At 45.0% G+C, this 19067-nt stretch overlaps 1 protein-coding gene across 1 annotated transcript in view; it reads right to left on the bottom strand.

Moving 5' to 3' along the window:
* drd3 (dopamine receptor D3) overlaps nt 1–19067 on the bottom strand; it is a 38282-nt gene that overhangs the window by 9701 nt on the left and 9514 nt on the right. Inside the window, exon 3 of the mRNA XM_030349691.1 lies at nt 14953–15065. Within this exon, the coding sequence (XP_030205551.1) occupies nt 14953–15065 (113 nt within the window). The remainder of the gene's footprint in view (nt 1–14952; nt 15066–19067) is intronic.

Raw genomic sequence — 19067 nt, 5'->3', positions numbered from 1 at the left:
TGGTTTGCAAATACAAAACATCATTCACAAACTAATGCATTTTGCATTAGTTTGTGTACAGTATGTTTTACACATACAAAGAAACATATTTCTTCAATTACAAAAAAATATCCTCCAAGTACAAACTAAAATCTTTCAAGTACAAACTAAAATCTTTCAAGTACAAACTAAAATCTTTCAAGTGCAAAAAAAAATCCTTCAAGTGCAAAAAACAATCTGAAAAAAGTACGGAAATCTGAAAGTTGCGCGTGGATCTGAAGGCATTTGTGCGTGGATCAGCAAGGCGGAAAATGAGTGCCAAAAGTCACGTGACAAACAAATGTCCTGTGATTCACACTACACAACAGCAGGTGGCGCTGTTGAGTCAGTTTAAGGCCGCCAGGACGATCGCCATAGTAACACGGTAAATAAATGTAAAAAAATAGGCTGAGAACGAATTTGCATTTGCGTTATGTTTATTAAAACGTAATCACGGACAAAATACGTTTTTCAGAAAAACGTAATTGAGAATGCCGAATAGTTCTCTGGGAACGTAATTTTGATGAGATAGGGTTGCTCTGTCAGTTGTCAAAAAAAGCGGACAGACGCGGTCTCTATAGCAACGACCTCAGCTACCCAACACAAACAACCAACATCAAAAAAATTATTGTTTCTCTCAATCAAAGCACAAAACAGGTAAACTGATGTCCATAGCCTTAACCCATACATGTTGTGTAATTAACAAGGACACGTTGGTGTAGTTGTGTTGAGTAATGTCACAGATTTCGCCGTTAATGTGCAGCCATCGGGTCTTCCGTTAGCCAACGGGATGAATGCTCATAGCCTCATATATTGCCGTGGAGGGATTAGGCCTACATTGTAACGAGTTGAAAGCCCCATGCGTCGAAAAAATAAGCACAAGGGTACCCTTTTGCGTCAGAGTCTGAAGCCAAATGGCGCGTTTCCACTGCAGGGTGCGGTACAGTTCGGTTCGCAAAGGTGCAGTACGGATTGCGTTTCCACCGCCAAAAGTGGGCGTGACCCGGACTGAGCCGTACTCGTTTTTCCCTCTTCTTCAGTACTCCTCCGTTGGGGTACTGAGACGCCTGAAAGGGTGCCGGAAAATGCGAGCTACACATCTCCTCCATTGATTGGTCGACAGAATCGTAATTTCCGGGCGACGTGGGGATAAAAACAAACAAAGTAGCCTTGAGGTATTATTCTTTACAATGAACATGTCGCGTAAAACGCTTGCTTAGGCAAACAAGGAGGTGGAGACGTTCCTCTGCATTCTTGGGGAGGAAGACGTTGTTTACGTAGCTGCCGCGGCGATCGACATCCGGCCTACCATAAAGGGTACTGTCGGCGGTGGAAACGCGACCTCGGAATTGAGCTGGGCTATACCGCCCCCTCCCTACCAGACTGAGGCGAACCGAACCACACCGCACCCTGCAGTGGAAACGCGGCAAAAGTCAGGCAAAAATATCGTCCTGGCGGCCTTAAACTGACTCAACAGCGCCACCTGCTGTTGTGTAGTGTGAATCACAGGACATTTGTTTGTCACGTGACTTTTGCCACTAATTTTCCGCCTTGCTGATCCACACGCAAATGCCTTCACATCCACGTGCAACTTTCAGATTTCCGTACTTGTAGAATTGTTTTTTGTGCTTGAAGGATTTTTTTTGTACTTGAAAGATTTTAGTTTGTACTTGGAGGATATTTTTTTGTAATTGAAGAAATAAGTTTCTTTGTATGTGTAATACATACTGTATTTGTTTCTGAAGCAAAATGCATTAGTTTGTGAATGATGTTTTGTATTTGCAAACCACACTGAGTGTGTGTGTGAATCGTTGTGTGTGAGTAAAACACGTTTTGTGTGTGTGTGAATCGTTGTGCGTGAGTAAAACACGTTTTGTGTGTGTGTTTTGGCATGATTCTAAATCCATATGCAAGCGTTAGAGAAGAGAGAGAGAGAGAGAGAGAGAGAGAGAGAGAGAGAGAGAGAGAGAGAGAGAGAGAGAGAGAGAGAGAGAGAGAGAGAGAGAGAGAGAGAGAGAGAGAGAGAGAGAGAGAGAGTGAATGAGTGAATGAGTAAGAGAGAGAGAGGGAGGTAAACCCGCGGCCTGAACCCTGAAACAAAGCGGTTGCATCTGAGCCAATGAAACAGACCCTCGAGGCGCTAACACCTAGACATCATATATGCTCACTGGTTTCCTACGGGAGCACAGTGAACTGGTTTCCTGCTCAAAAACACCTTCTCTGGAAATGTAAGTTCTAATAGATGGTGTGAAAAGCGTTGTGGTGCGAATGTGCATGCTCTCTAACACTAACTCTAACTCAAATTCTAATTCTAACACTAACACTATCTCTAACTTTGCATGCACTGCTTAATCTGATACAGCCATTGTTCGACTATGCTCCTCAGTTGGAAAACTGCTATTGTCCGAGTATACTGTACATGTGTAACGACCCTCATTTCCAGGCATCCATGAATAAAAATTCAGAGACCGGGATTCCTCCGTAACATTTAATCCTGCATTCACAATATAACAAATTCCAATGTGACTGCGTGAATCGCCAACAGGGTTTCCCTAGTTCTCAGGAACGGGTCAACACACTGGATGACGCAGTCATTTCACCTACATACATACACATTACATCAACAACATTCTCAAGCTATTTACATTAGGAAATTATCACGTACCTGCATTCACAATATAACAAATTCCAATGTGACTGCGTGAATCTAGAATAGCAAAAACCAAAGGAGTACAATGCTCTCCATCACAGACATACAGCATGTGTTTGCCGCCAAAACCACAAAGTAAATCATAAAGCCTGTTAACACCATACTTAACTTAAAAACGCTATATACATATTATTAAATCAAAATGTGTAAATAAAACATGCTTTTATTGAAATCTCAAATTATATACAGAGCGCTCCGTAGAACCTGCTTACCGCCAACAGGGTTTCCCTAGTTCTAAGGAACTACGGGTAGCGCTAACGCCCAAAAAGCGTGAAAATAAAAGACATGCAGTCACGCAGCCTCATATTAACATATTGAATGCGGTACAACATATTAACATGTAAAATAACATTGGCATGTTAATATTATAATTTTGTGAGAATTCAAATTTCCAACTTTCTTTTTTAACTCTGTTACACACACCCCTACTGAATTCTGGACAAAATTTTACACACGTTCACAACACTATACCTATGACATATCTGGTATCATGGGACTACACACAACAAGACCGACTGTAGAAGTATCCCTCAAGGATGCAGTGGATAGAGAGCGATGTCAAACCCTCCAACCAACCACCGGAAATAGAATGCCTTACACATACTACACTTGCCCAAAACTGCCAATACACATATATAGGTACTAGTGTTCACATATCATATTTTACAGTATTTCTAAGCACAATCAGAAAAATGTATATAATAAAAATAAGAATCTTAAGCCCTCAGAGCTTGAACTACAGAGCTGCATACAGTCCGAACAGTCTGCCATCGTCCAGTGACATCTTGTCTAGCTATGGCGTAAAGGAGCCTGTTAACCGGTCGAACAACACGACCCAGACGCGTAGTGCGATGTGGTGCAGACTCAGGCAGTACAGTGTGTGCAGCATCACTCACAGAAACAGAAGTAACTACTGACAAAACGGTGTGATCGTCACTAACAGCATCATCAGAGTATGAGTCTTGGACCTGGTCAGTCAACGCGTCGTCAGTCAGGTCAGCAAATGACTCCCGGGCACTCCCTTCAGGAGGCTGTTGACTCGGGGTGTTCAGGTGACTGACCCATTCCCTGGTCCTCACCCCAGATGCAGGTATGATATCCGAGTTATTTTCAAGTCCCTGGATGCTCACAAAACACCAGATAAGCGTAGAAGTTCAGCGATCAACTCGCTTTCAAAGTTTGCACCCTGGTCACTGTGAATCCTCTCAGGGAATCCATAGACACAGAAATACTTCTCCCAGAGAACTTTTGCTACTTGTTTGGCTGATTGATCCCTGCAGGCAAAGGCCTGAGCCAGTCTGGTAAAATGATCGGTCATTACTAAAACATCCACAGATTTGTTGTGCGAATCTTCAGCTGACCAGAAATCAATGCAAACAAGTTGCAGTGGGCGGGAAGTGACAATACTTTCGAGAGGAGCTCTTCCTGCAGGCTTGGCCATCTTACTCACTATACAACGCTGACAGTGACGAACGTACTCCCTCACATCCCTGTCCATGTGCAGCCAAAAGAATCTGTCTGGCAATGCTCAGGGTCCTTGACTGACCCTGATGACCCGCACTGTCATGGACTCCTTTCAAGACTTTAGTCTTCAGGCAATCAGGGACAACAAACTGATGGCGTCTTGTCTTTGAAATCTGATCATGTGACACTCTGTATAAGACATCATCACTCGGAACAAACTTTCCCCAGTGTTTCAGCAACCTCAGAACTTGACCCTCCTCCTGTGCCCTTTCACGTCTGGATGGTCTCCGAGACCTCTCCACATAAAAATGTATACGAGACAAGGTCTTATCCTTAGACTGAGCATCTCTTAAATCTTCAACCGAGAAGACAGGCAGGCTGGACAAACTGTCAGGAATGAGCTGGGGTAGATGACCCACAAGGGCCGTCGAACGAGTCCTAGCACCAGAGGCCCATTCAGTGTGTGACTGGATAACAGCAGCGACTTCCTGCGTGGACAATGACTGAGCTGATGTGTGAAGGGACTGGGCATTTGTGGCTAAAAGACATGTTAGCTTCTCCGCCATTACAGACTGGTTGGTGGATTCTCTGAAGGTCTGTTGAACGGCTGTGTCAGACACAACAGCGGCTTCTCTGGCGAGTTCATGAAGTGGTTCACTGACCAGTCTGTGACCGACACTTTTGCAAAAAGGGACACGGCTGAGAGCGTCAGCAACAATGTTTCGTGGGCCTGGCACATATTTGATGTCAAAATTGTAACTGGCTAATTTTGACACTCATCGCTGCTCACAACAGTCAAGTTTAGGCTTAGTCATAATATGTGTCAGTGGATTATTGTCAGTCCACACAGTAAAGTCGTGGCCCTTCAACCAGTGGCTAAACTTGTCGCATACTGACCACTTCAGTGCAAGAAACTCTAATCGATGGGCCGGATAGTTATTTTGTGACCGAGTTAAGGACTTGCTAGCAAATGCAATTGGTCTAGCCACTGAGTCACCCTCACGCACCTGTGATAAAACGGCCCCAAGGCCATCCAATGAGGCATCTGTAGACAGCAAAAATGGTTGACTAAAATCTGGATGAGCCAAAACAACAGAATTGATGAGGGTCTGTTTGAGTTCAGCAAATGCCCGGTCATGGTCTGCAGTCCAGTCGGTTGATTTTAGTCTGTGGCTCACTACAGCACACTTAGACTTTCGGCCTTTCTTCTGTTTCTGACCAGCCAACAGTGAGAACAGGGGTTTCGCAAGTGCTGAGTACCCCGGAATGAAGTGCTGATAAAAGTTTAGCATACCGAGAAAGGATCGTGTACGTTTCTCAGATGGTGTCACTCCATCAGCTTCCATCAAGTCATTCACAGTCATACTGCTTATGCTCTCAACTTTGCCCGGGTCAGTCGAAACGCCATGCTCGTCAACAATGTGGCCAAGGAATTTGACAGACTTCCTCAGAAAATAGCATTTCTTAGGCGCCAGTTTCAAGTTGTGGGCACGGAGTCTGTTGAACACCATTTCAAGACGTTCAAGAGCAACTCTTTCATCAGGAGCAAACACCAAGATATCATCTAAATAGCATAGCAGACTTAGATAATTTTGATCACCAAAGATGGAAGTCATCATTCTCATGAAACTCCCTGGACTGTTACAGAGCCCCTGTGGCAGCCTGTTGTATTCGTAAAGCCCCATAGGTGTAGTGAATGCTGAATACTTCCTGTCATCCTCATGTAAGGGCATGTTATAAAAACCTGAAGTCAAGTCCATTGTGCTGAACAGCGAATTTCCACCAAGTGCTGCCAAGCAATCGGCCTGATGTGGCAGAGGGTGAGCGTCCTTCAAAGTCCTCTTGTTCAGCCACCTGAAGTCAGTACACACACGCAAATCACCATTCTTTTTCCAGATAAGGACTAACGGTGAGGCATACTCACTTGTCGACTTTCGAATTATCTCTTTTTCTTCCATTTCACTTAAGACTTGACGTAGTTTTTGGTACTGGCTCGGTGGCACACGTCTGAAAGGAAGTCTGAATGGCTTTTGGTCAATCAAGTGGATTCTGTGAACAAACTCTTCTGCTTTGCCGCAGTCAAGGTGGTTGCGAGAGAAGACATCCTGGTAGCGAACAATAAGGTCGGACAACTTGTCTTTACAGTCAGATGACGCATCACACAAGCCGACGTCAAGCTCACTCAGGCCAATGGACTCTAGCACACCAGTACATCCCACATCAGGACAGACAGGGCAAGCAGGCACGGTGGAAGTGCTCTGATGACAACTGACCAAGTCTAAATCTTCCAATGCGACACAAGGCACCAGGTCAGCAAGCTTAGCATTACGTCTCAAAAACAAAGGCTTGTCAGAGACATTCATCACTTTCAAGGGTACCCACCCATCTGCCCATAAAGGTGTGACTATTCTGGCGACCATGAGCCCCTTGGGTGCAGACCGTGCTGATGTAGGCTCTGTCATCACTGCACTACCAGGAGACACGCGTGTGGTTTTTGGCAGCTTTACCCATAGGAGGTATTCACAGCCGGGTTGAAGGAAAGTGGCTGAGTTGCAACGCACTGTGCCTATCTTCTCGGGCATTTCACCATCTCCCCATCTATGCAAGCCAGCAAGCATTGAAAGAAATCGTTCGGTTTCAGTGTCTGTAGATGACGGCGCAGAAACTGCTGTCCAGTATGTACTACACTTCTTTGACTCACGCAGTATGTGTTTGATCACATTGGTTCCAATAATTAAGTCATCATGTTGTCCTTCAACCACGATCGTGGGCACAATCATTTTGCAGTCATTAACTTCCATGTTAATGTTGAAGGCCAACTTCGGGTGCACTCGTCGACCTGCAACACCAATGAGAGTCACATCTGTGGAAAACCTCTCTGCTTCACACACTGCCCCAGCAGAGAGCAGGTTACGCATAGCAGTATCACTGACTGTACATGCCATCGAGCCACTATCCAGCATACCGCCGATAGTCACTTTGCCCCCAACCTTCACTGGTACATAAAATAAGCTGTCACTGCCACCCACATTTTGAGTGTTTTGATACACAGTGTTCGTCATTTTAAATTGAGAGAAATCATCAAAATTCAAAGCCGAACCGAAATTATCGGTGTCTAGCGAGTGGGAGGATTCCGTATGACCTGTATTACCTCCCTCTGGACACAGGTCAGCTAGTTTCCCGAAGCTGGGCTGAGTTCGGGCGGGGCAATGTTTGGGCAATCCTGCCTTGAGTGACCAGGGGCCAGACACTTGAAACAGAGATGGTCAGATCTGCAGTGAGACAAGGTAGAGTGATTAGCATCTCCACAAACTCTACATGGTGGCGAGCTGAAAAAGCTGGAGCGTTTCTGTCGACGCTCAGGATTGGGCGGTTCCACCCTGGCCAAGACTCTCTCAAGCATGCTCATCATGCGGCCCAGGACTCCATCATCTTGCCGCTGAGCACTCAGCGGTGGCAAGACATGTTGCGGGCGCTGAACGTGCTGTGGCGGCAGAATGCGCTGTGGACGCTGGACGTGTTGCTGGACACAAGCAGAGTCCGGGCAGGAGCTGTGAGTCTGCATCAAAGACGTGGCATGAGAAAAAGTCGACTGGGGGTCCATACCACGCGAATCCGAGTGCGCAAAGGCGTTTGAACCATTGTCTAGCACAGCTGCAGGGTGACTTTTCAGCTGTGGGAAACTCTGAGACGTTGCAGACACACCCCATTCCCTTTGATATTCATCTACCCTGAGCTGGATGTCTCTAGAAGTCCACTCACTGACGGGCTTGCATTTAAAAATGGAGGAAAGCTGCGGATCAGGACAGTGTTTTGCAAACATCTGTGCCACCTCCCCACAAATGTTCTCCATTTTCCTACCCTGACGGTGCAGTCCCTCATAAGCTGTGTCTGCGGCTTTGTTTAGTCTGATCCAATAGTCGACTGGATTCTCTTTTGGCTTGGGCAATGTGGTGTAAAAGTCTTGCAATGGAAGTGACGATGAAGACTGACCGAAGTAACGCATTAGAATGTCATATATGAGATCTGGGTCCTGCTTCACATCAAGTGTGTCATCACTCCTCAGCGCTATGTGGACCACATCTCTTGCCTTTCCCAAAAGCCCTTCCCTGTATCTCATCTGCCTGTTCAGCTGTTGTGTAAGACTGCTTCCTAAGGTGAGCTTTTGTCATGGCAATCCATTCCTGAACAGAGTACTTGTCAGGACCATCGCCCCTAAAAGTCACAGGTTCACGTTCAGTCTTGGCATAAACTACTACTGGCGTTGTGTTCTGTTGTGTAGGGCCTTGAGTCGGAACAGTCACTGGTCTGTCAGTCAAAGGTGTGTCATGTGCATTAGTACAATTAGCAAGTCCCGAAGAAAAAAATCTAGCCGCAATAGAGTTACCTATTTGCTCTCCCAGTTGGCCTACCATATCAGTCAGGTGTTGTATGGCAACGTTGTCATCCACTGGAGTAGAAGTACGCACATCCTCCCTCAAAAACTGTTCACTAGGAGACCAGCCCGGGCTAAAACTGTGAGTAAAACACGTTTTGTGTGTGTGTGAATCGTTGTGCGTGAGTAAAACACGTTTTGTGTGTGTGTTTTGGCATGATTCTAAATCCATATGCAAGCGTTAGAGAAGAGAGAGAGAGAGAGAGAGAGAGAGAGAGAGAGAGAGAGAGAGTGAATGAGTGAATGAGTAAGAGAGAGAGAGGGAGGTAAACCCGCGGCCTGAACCCTGAAACAAAGCGGTTGCATCTGAGCCAATGAAACAGACCCTCGAGGCGCTAACACCTAGACATCATATATGCTCACTGGTTTCCTACTGGAGCACAGTGAACTGGTTTCCTGCTCAGAAACACCTTCTCTGGAAATGTAAGTTCTAATAGATGGTGTGAAAAGCGTTGTGGTGCGAATGTGCATGCTCTCTAACACTAACTCTAACTCAAATTCTAATTCTAATTCTAACACTAACACTATCTCTAACTTTTCATGCACTGCTTAATCTGATACAGCCATTGTTCGACTATGCTCCTCAGTTGGAAAACTGCTATTGTCCGAGTATACTGTACATGTGTAACGACCCTCATTTCCAGGCATCCATGAATAAAGATTCAGAGACCGGGATTCCTCCGTAACATATAATCCTGCATTCACAATATAACAAATTCCAATGTGACTGCGTGAATCGCCAACAGGGTTTCCCTAGTTCTCAGGAACGGGTCAACACACTGGATGACGCAGTCATTTCACCTACATACATACACATTACATCAACAACATTCTCAAGCTATTTACATTAGGAAATTATCACGTACCTGCATTCACAATATAACAAATTCCAATGTGACTGCGTGAATCTAGAATAGCAAAAACCAAAGGAGAACAATGCTCTCCATCACAGACATACAGCATGTGTTTGCCGCCAAAACCACAAAGTAAATCATAAAGCCTGTTAACACCATACTTAACTTAAAAACGCTATATACATATTATTAAATCAAAATGTGTAAATAAAACATGCTAATTTATTGAAATCTCAAATTATATACAGAGCGCTCCGTAGAACCTGCTTACCGCCAACAGGGTTTCCCTAGTTCTAAGGAACTACGGGTAGCGCTAACGCCCAAAAAGCGTGAAAATAAAAGACATGCAGTCACGCAGCCTCATATTAACATATTGAATGCGGTACAACATATTAACATGTAAAATAACATTGGCATGTTAATATTATAATTTTGTGAGAATTCAAATTTCCAACTTTCTTTTTTAACTCTGTTACACATGGCCGTAAGAGAATCGATTCATTGGCCGAAGCATGTCATGCCCCGGTACGATAGGTTGCGCTGTACCCATTTAATTTCTGTAATCGCCACGGCTGACCTCTTTACGTCCCCAGCAACAACAAAGCATGTGGTCACGGGTTGCTGACTGGCTCTCCTTGATTGTTGGTGCCGCCCCGACTCAGATTAAGCCGGGTTGAAGATGGCGGCTCATTCTCTCTCTCACTCGTTGTGAAGACTGACGCTGGCGCATCCGCACCTTCGTTCATATATAACGTTAACATCGTTGCATCACATTTGTTAAAAGCTTGGGGGTTATCTTCTGCACGTTTTAATTTAGTTTCAGTAAGGGTAGTCATTAAGATCAGTGTTTTCTGGGGAGCCATTTTTTTTAAACTACAAACTATCGCGACCCAATTCATAATAGGCCTTATCTATAAAATCGGGAGAATAACTAATTTGAATGAACATTCCTGAAAGTTTTTACTGCCAATTCCGCATCCCCTTATATATTAACTTAAACCAGCCATTTCGAAGAGATAAATCAAAAATTTGTTTCATGCACTTGTTATTGAAAACATAAAACACGCATTAAAGATTTTATAAATGAGACCAAATAAATGCATTTAGGCGGAGTTAACATCTTGTTTTGGCTATCTCATTGTTTTTATTTCCTCTCATCAGTAAAAAAAAGACAATGTACGTTTGCCTTACAACTAGAATCAATGTTATAAGTCAAATTAACAGTTACAAACATTACAAACATTCAGTACTATCAAAATCTTGCTTCTTGTTGAAAGTTTTTTTAAATTCTAATGTGTCAATTCTTTTTTTTTATATTTATTTGGCGACCCAATTCAAATCTCCTGCGACTCACATGTGGGTCGCGACCCAGTCTTTGGGAAAGACTGATTTAGATGACCTGGAAAACTCACTGTTTAATTTGCCCGCGCCACAAGCTGTGCGTCAGGCACGGGAGTGAGGTAACCTGTATAACCCAGCAAGTAAGAGTGAGATTTTCTTTTCTGTTTTCCTTTACTGCCACCTTTGCTTTTTCTTCTGTTGACAGGTTTTGGCTATTTGTTATTTGTTTCACTTACGTGGAACTCAACGAACATGCTCAACCAGTAAAATCAATGCTTTTCCCCGCAAACTTCTTTATGTTGCATTGTCCAAATATGCTGATAAATGTTTGTTGGACACCGTAACAACCACCTTTTTAAATAAATCTCTGTTTTATTTAAAAATATATGGTCCTCGGCACTGAGGAGTACGGAGAACCATATCCTTGCTGGCCACTTGGGGGCCACTAGGAGGACCCTGTGGCCTGACAATCTCACCCTGTGAAGAGTGAGCATTGTCAGGGGGATCGGAGGGAATGCATAAAGGAGACCACTCGACCAGGTGTTGGCGAGAGCGTCCATCCCCAGCGGAGCACTGGTCCCTGCCAAGGAGGACCATAAGGGACGTGAGTTGTGTATTCGGAGGCAAACAGATCTACCTTGGCCTCCCGTACCGATCCCAAATCATCTGCACTACCTGCGGGTGCAGCCGCCATTCCCCAGGGGGTAGCCTCTGGCGTGAGAGGTAATCTCCCACAGAGATGGTCTGCCTGGGAGGTGCATTGCCCTCAAGGAGGCCAACCGAGGATGAGCCCATATCCATAGTCTCTGGGCTTCCCTCAGGGACTCCAGTGACCAGGTCCCTCCTTGGTTGTTTGTGCGGACGAGCACATGTTTGCTCCTGAGGCAGCTTCAGCGCCAAGTAGACGGTCCGGAGTTCTAGGACATTGAGGTACTGCCCTCTCCACTGAGGGCACCAAACCCCCTGGACTGACCTCTTTTGCCATACCGCCCCCAAACCATGGGATGAGGTATCTGTTGTCACCACCTCTCGCCTCACTGGGACTGAGCCGAGTGGAACACCATGCAGCAGGAATGTGCTGTCCCGCCACCGGCGGAGAAGAGCAAAGCACTTGCGAGTGACCTCGATCATGACCCATCTGTGTAGCCGAGGCTCCATGTGGAGGCGGTTGAACTACCTCTGCAAAGGGCGTAGATGCAGCAGGTCCAGTGGTGTGATTGCTGAGGCAGCTGCCTAAGTCATGTCTGGACGGTCAAAATCGCTAAAAGGTGGACAGAACGTAGTAGGCCTAGATTCCTCTCCACCTGTTCCACAGTCAGGCGGGCCTGCATCGACACTGAGTCCAGAGACACTGGACTCAGTTTCGGGTGCAACAAGCTCTTCTCCCAGTTTACAGACATGCCCAGCGCCTCGACATGAGCGAGGAACCCGGATGTCATTTGCCTCCCGGAGCGAGAGGGCGCATATAAGCCAGTCGTCGGGATAAGGGAGAATCAGCGTTGAAGGAGAGGGGGTAGGACCATTTGAGTTGCGTCTTTTCAAAATCTGCTGGCGTATCGCAAATCACATATCCAACCTATAATCTAACTTTAGAAAAGTCATTTCGAGTCATCTGTCTCAAGTCTAAGTCAAGTCTCAAGTCATGAAGACCAAGTCAAAGTCAAGTCGAGTCTTTTATCAGTGTTAGTCAAGCAAGTCTCAAGTCCTCAAATTTTCAAGTCATGTGACTCGAGTCCCCCATGTCTGGACTGAGGTCACCCTGATCCCTGTGGGTGGTGGTGGCCGGCTGTGGAACTTGGGAGCAGGGAGAGGGCGTTCCCAATAGGAGCCATGTTGGCAGCGGGTTAGTGCCGTGACCTGGCACTGTGGCCTGGGACAGCAGGCATTGTCCCTGAGTGCTTTATCTGGTGAGAGGACCAGCGGGGCAATACACTAGTCTATGGGGGGCATGTGAACCAGACCATGCTCCCCTGCATTGTGCATGGAAGCCAGGGTCCTAGCATCAATGTCCCAGTGGGCAGATGCCCTTGGATCCACCCAGCAGTGCTTCAGCTCCTTCAAAAAGGCAGGTGAGGGTGGGATATCAAAGGATGGGGCTGCAGGAATCCGTCGAAAGAACAGGTCACGAGCTTCACGCAGTGTTGCTCGCATGGGCAGGGTCCCTCCCCCAGCTCAGCACTCCCCGAGCTCCTGAGGCAAGGCTCTGAGCCATCCTCAGCCTGTATATTCCAGGCTCAGCCACCTGAAAAGACTGTTCACGGTAAGGCCCTGGGGATAAATTCCCCACTGCGGGCCTGAAACATGGCATCGTCCCCCTCCAACTCCCAGACAGCCGCCTGAGGTGGGGTAGGTGGAGCCCGCTCCAACGCTTTAAGCTGTTCTAGATAAGCTTGTAACGCCTCCATCTCCTTGCGAGAGGGAGCCTTCTCCTTCACCCTTTTAAGTTCAAGGCTACTGCGCTCTCCATGGGGCCTGCCTCTTCGCTTTTTCCGCTGTTTGCGGGAACCAGAGCTTCCACAAGGACCCCAGGGGATGGAAGGTCATCTCCAAACAGGAGGCCTTCCACCTGATGCAGCCTTCCCTCTCTCAAGGAGAGTGGTAAAATGCCACAGTTCATGCATGGGTCAGACAGGGCTTCGCTAAGGTGACCGAACCCCAGACACTTGGGGCACAATTCATGGCCATCCTCAACCTGAAGCTGAGCTCACAAGAGGACATCATTGTTCAAATTCAAAATAGGTGGCCAACCAGGGAAACAGAAATCCAACTCCAACACCAACTCTAACACCAACTCTAACGGGGCCTGCCCGTAATTCCGACACCTCATTGTTCCGACGTCTCAATGGTCCGAAATATTTCCCATTAGATCGACATGCCACTATGCAGACGGATCAATGTTACGAAAACGGAACCCATTGGTCTGAAGGGCCGTTTGTCCGACTTTTCAAAAAGGAGGCGCATTAGGCCGACGGATCAATATGCTGAATAGGCCTACATATAAAGAGTTTTATACCACGGTCTGCGGGAATACTCGATTCTGATTGGATGCAGGGTGTGCATTAACTCCTGATATACGGACACCTGGACAAGTAGTTCCGTCAAATTGTCTGTTTACCGTTCTCAATTAATGCGCTAGCTGGCGTATCGTCTCTAAAATAGTAGTAACCATAGCAACGGGAAACAAAACAAAGCTCAGCGGACTATAATACCTCCCGCTACCTCCCGTTCTAAAGTCGTAGCTATGGTCCGTCCTAATTACTGGAGGAGGGAACAACGTTTCCGTTGCATGAGAACCCAACGGGCGTGTAATGGTGGTTCCGGGTATTAGTCGGACCCTCAGGTGTAACCAGGGAAACAAATGTATGTTTTGTGGAAAACGTTATATTCAGATTGTAAAACGCATGAAAATATAAATTAATGGTCTTAATTTGGTCACCGTTGGTAAGTGACCGTGGTATAAGCGGGATAATGCCCTTCGAGGTGTCCATTATCAGGAATTAACTGATAACTAACTCATCGGGCATTATCCCTTACTTATACCTCGCTCGCGCTCTCTCTCTCTCTTTTGTCATTTTGCTCTCCAATATTCATTGTGAACGTGATATGTAGGCCTAGGTTGTATTTAGGGAGAGAGAGAGAGAGAGAGAGAGAGAGAGAGAGAGAGAGAGAGAGAGAGAGAGAGAGAGAGAGAGAGAGAGAGAGAGAGAGAGAGAGAGAGAGAGAGAGAGAGAGAGAGAGAGAGAGAGAGAGAGAGAGAGAGAGAGGTATAAAACTCTTTATATGTAGGCCTATTCGGCATATTGAACCGTCTGCCTAATGCGCCTCTTGTTTGACTTATCGGACAAACGGCCATTGAACAGTCGGCATAGTGGCATGTTGATCTAATGGGAAATATTTCGGACCATTGAGACGTCGGAACAACGAGGCGTCGGAATTACGGCATGGCACCACTCCAACACCAACTCTAACACTAACTCTAACATTAACTCTATCTCTATCTCTAACGTGTACACATATATACACAATCACTTGCAGCCGCAATCAACCACACACACACTCACACTCACAAGCACACACACCCACACTCAAACACAAACACGCACACACTCACACACAAGAGAAGGTCGTACCTGTCGATGCTGATGGCACACAGGTTGAGAATGCTGGCTGTGCACATCATCACGTCTAGCGTGACAAAGATGTTACAGTAGAGACGACTGAAGACCCAGGCCCCGCCCACCACCTGCATACCACACACAGGAGCTCTGTTAGAACACTGTTACAACAATCCTGTCACAACATCACTGTTATCACAACACTTTTATAACACTGTTTCAACAACACTGTTACACCAACACTGGAGCTCTGTATGAACACTGTTATGACACTGTCTCAGTTAGAACACTGCTAAAACAGCACTGTTAGAACACTGTTAAACCAACACATGGAGCTCTGGGAGATTCTTATACGGTGATACCAACAGGCCAGAACCACGTGGATGCACAAGAGAAGAAGTTCTACCAACAGAGGGACAGACTGATACACTGACTGACTGATTGATACACTGGTATGAAGGTATTATTGTAGCAAAAGTCTTTAGCACCTGTAACTTCAGAATTTGAATGCGTACACTAAAGTCACAGCAAATTTGAAGTCGTATATATTTATTTTGCATGTGCACTCTAAAGTCACAAATGTGTAACAGTACATTTGTAGTCGTAAAAAAAAATAATATTTTTTTTATACCATTGTAAACACAAAATAGGGTCTACGAGTACGCTAATCTGTGTTACAGGTGCACAAATCCTTTTGCTACAATTATTGCAGCGCAGTTGGTGCAAAACACATTTGCACACCCGTGTTTCATAATCTGAGAACATGCCCAAAAGGGGTGCATTCGTAAACCCAAATTTGAACAAATGCATCTGAAGTTGCACATCTGTGAACGCTATGTTAATTCAGCATTTTAATGAGCGAGCACAAAACCATTTTACAACTGCTCGAATCTGCTCCTGCAAGTCTCAGCTGTGGGGATTTTTGCAGGTTGTTTTGCAACACGCCTAGGTGGTAAATGTGTAGCAAAAGTATTCGTATCCGTAGATGACAGAGCGTCCGTGAGCGGGACAAAATAGTCCCGCCCATAATTTCCTAATCCAATGAAAATCGCCGGCAGGGATGCATTTCTCAAATTACAGTGACGGCTGGTGATGATTTTGGGTGGGTGGGCTAAAGAATGCATTACATTTATCAATACTTCACAGGGCTCCAGATGCCATGAGGTCACCTTTATATCTCTGTTCATAACTTTCATATAATGTGAATGATTTTTAAACAAGATTAAGGTGTAGAGAAAGGCATGTCTTTATTTGAAGCACAATTATAAATAAAAAGAAAAATAAGGTGTTTAAAGTGCTTCACTGAGCCGAAATTGAACATTTCGAACTAAACCATTAAGCAAAATAAAACTTTTTTTGTGCTTAAAGTATTACACAATTAAAATGTTGACTGGTCTCCCTTTGCGCAAAATGCGGCTGTAGACGATCACACACTCTTTGGTAGAGGCGTCTGTGTCGCCGTCAATCATGAAGGACATGTAGGCCTATGTGGCGTTTCCGATGTCCGCAGCTGTCTTTTGCTTTAAGGTGTCGCCCATTAGGCCTACTGCAATGAATTGTGCACATTCCATCTCATTGCTATACGTCGGGTTGATGTTTAATCCATTTCTCTTCATGAGAATAATTTCGGATTTAAATTGAGAATGGCAACTCCTCTTTGGCAATGTTGTATGCAACATTAAATGAGATCATTTCCGATTCCTTAGAGAACCTTATTGTTACTGCCTGTCGCTGAAATGCAGCTTGGAGAGGGGCCACTTTCTCTACACACTTGTCACGTCATGTTGGGTTATTTAGACAGCTTTTTAAATGTTTCGATACGAAACGTAGTTGACCCGCTTACAAATGCACTATTACCGGTCATATTCTGACCGCACTCCTGACAGTAAATCTGTACATCGTTTGGTTGATGTGTCCCCAATCTTTTCACTTCCAATTTTTCCTCCAAAGACATTAAAGAAAACCGATTAGAAAGTAAATAATCCACTTCATCCATTTTCATGCTAACGCCCGCCATACTGCACTTGCGCTACTGTGCTGTGATTAGTCGAAGGTCACTGTACTGTAGCTACTGTGCTAGGTCAGCCTTTGGGCTAAACTAATTTAGCCCAAATGGGAAGCATATGAAGGGGGCGTGTCAGGGCACCTGTCAATCAACGTCAATGGAAGCTTACGCTACTGCGCTTGGGCTGAATACATTTAGCCCATTCACAGGAAAAAAACGAAGATATGTATATCCTGGGTTTTTCTGTCACTTTTTGGTGCTGTTGCTCCTTTAGGTTCTACCAAAATTTAAAACAATATGTTCTAAGTTTTTAATAATATTTTTTTTATTTTCACTGTAAGAGGGCTTAGCCCTGTTAGCCAATTTATACCAGCCGTCCCTGACTGGGACCCATCGCGTGCCAGCCATGGAGCTATAAAGATCGCAGCATTCTCAGCGCGGGTACGTTTCTTTCTGGAGAAGTGAAGAGGGCGTCCTACTGAACGGAGGTGGGTATCCTACATTATGTAAAATGAAATGACTTAGTTCGACTGAATTCTCCCCAAAGTATTGCATTAACATTTCTGAATTTATGTTTTGGCGACCATTAAAATACATTCAAGGACATTTGCGGCATGTTAATGAAATACTTTGGGGGGAATTCACTTGAACTAAGTCATTTCATTTAACATAATGTAGGATACCCATCTCCGTTCAGTAGGACGCCCTCTTCACTTCTCCAGAAAGAAACGTATCCCGCGCTGAGTATGCTGCGATCTTTATAGCTCCATGGCTGACACGCGGTGGGTCCCAGTGTAATTTGAGAAATGCATCCCTGCCGGCAATTTTCATTGGATTAGGAAATTATGGGCGGGACTATTTTGTCCCGCTCACGGACGCTCTGTCATCTACGGATACGAATACTTTTGCTACACATTTACCACCTAGGCGTGTTGCAAAAAACCTGCAAAAAACCCCACAGCTGAGACTTGCAGGAGCAGATTCGAGCAGTTGTAAAATGGTTTTGTGCTCGCTCATTAAAATGCTGAATTAACATAGTGTTCACAGATGTGCAACTTCTGATGCATTTGTTCAAATTTGGGTTTACGAATGCACACCTTTTGGGCATGTTCTCAGATTATGAAATACGGGTGTGCGAATGTGTTTTGCACCAACTGCGCTGCAATAATTGTAGCAAAAGGATTTGTGCACCTGTAACACAGATTAGCGTACTCGTAGACCCTATTTTGTGTTTACAATGGTATAAAAAAAATATTTTTTTTTTTTACGACTACAAATGTACTGTTACACATTTGTGACTTTAGAGTACACATGCAAAATAAATATATACGACTTCAAATTTACTGTGACTTTAGTGTTCGCATTCAAATTCTGCAGTTACAGGTGCTAAAGACTTTTGCTACAATAATACCTTCATACACTGGGCCCTATTTTAACGGTCTGAAACTCAAATGAGAAGCGCCAAGCGCAATAGCTTTGTGGGCGGTTCTACGGCGATGTCGCTAGTTTACCGGCGCGAAAAAATGACTCTTGCGCCCGGCGCAGATCTAAAAAGGGTTGGTCCGAAGTAGCCTAATTACCCGTAGGTTTGGTTTGGGCGTAACGTGCCTCAAACCAATGAGAGTGCCTGCTCCCATCCCCTTTAAGAGCCATGAGCGCATTTGAATCTGACAAGTTGATATTTTGACAGCGCGTCTGCAGTCTCCGATGAGACAGATGCACATGAATTTCAAACTGCCAATGGCTCAGTTTATGTTCAAATGGCTCAGTTCAAATAATATGGCCTAATTTACACATAGAATAAGGTTTTCTTCCACAACTTCCTCAAGAGTCCTCAAATAAATTTCGGCAAAGAAAACGTATATGATATAACATATGATATGCGGTAACTGTGGTTCTATTTAATGATGTACGCAATACATTATAAACATTGTTTCTTATCAGTATTGTATGCATTATCGTTATCGACTTGTGTTCCTAATATGCATGTGTCCCCCCATTAATATACATTGCCATGCACTGTATTATGCGTTACGTGTTTAGTTTGCGTGTGTTTAAACAGATGGACGCACACACGCATTCATTCATTCATTCTTGTTAACACTCACTGGCGGTAAAACAATGT

The sequence above is a fragment of the Gadus morhua genome, chromosome 23 (assembly GCF_902167405.1).
Source record: "Gadus morhua chromosome 23, gadMor3.0, whole genome shotgun sequence".
Lineage (NCBI taxonomy): Eukaryota > Metazoa > Chordata > Actinopteri > Gadiformes > Gadidae > Gadus > Gadus morhua.
Note: the sequence above shows the minus strand (reverse complement) of the source record. Positions and strands in the feature narration are given on the sequence as shown.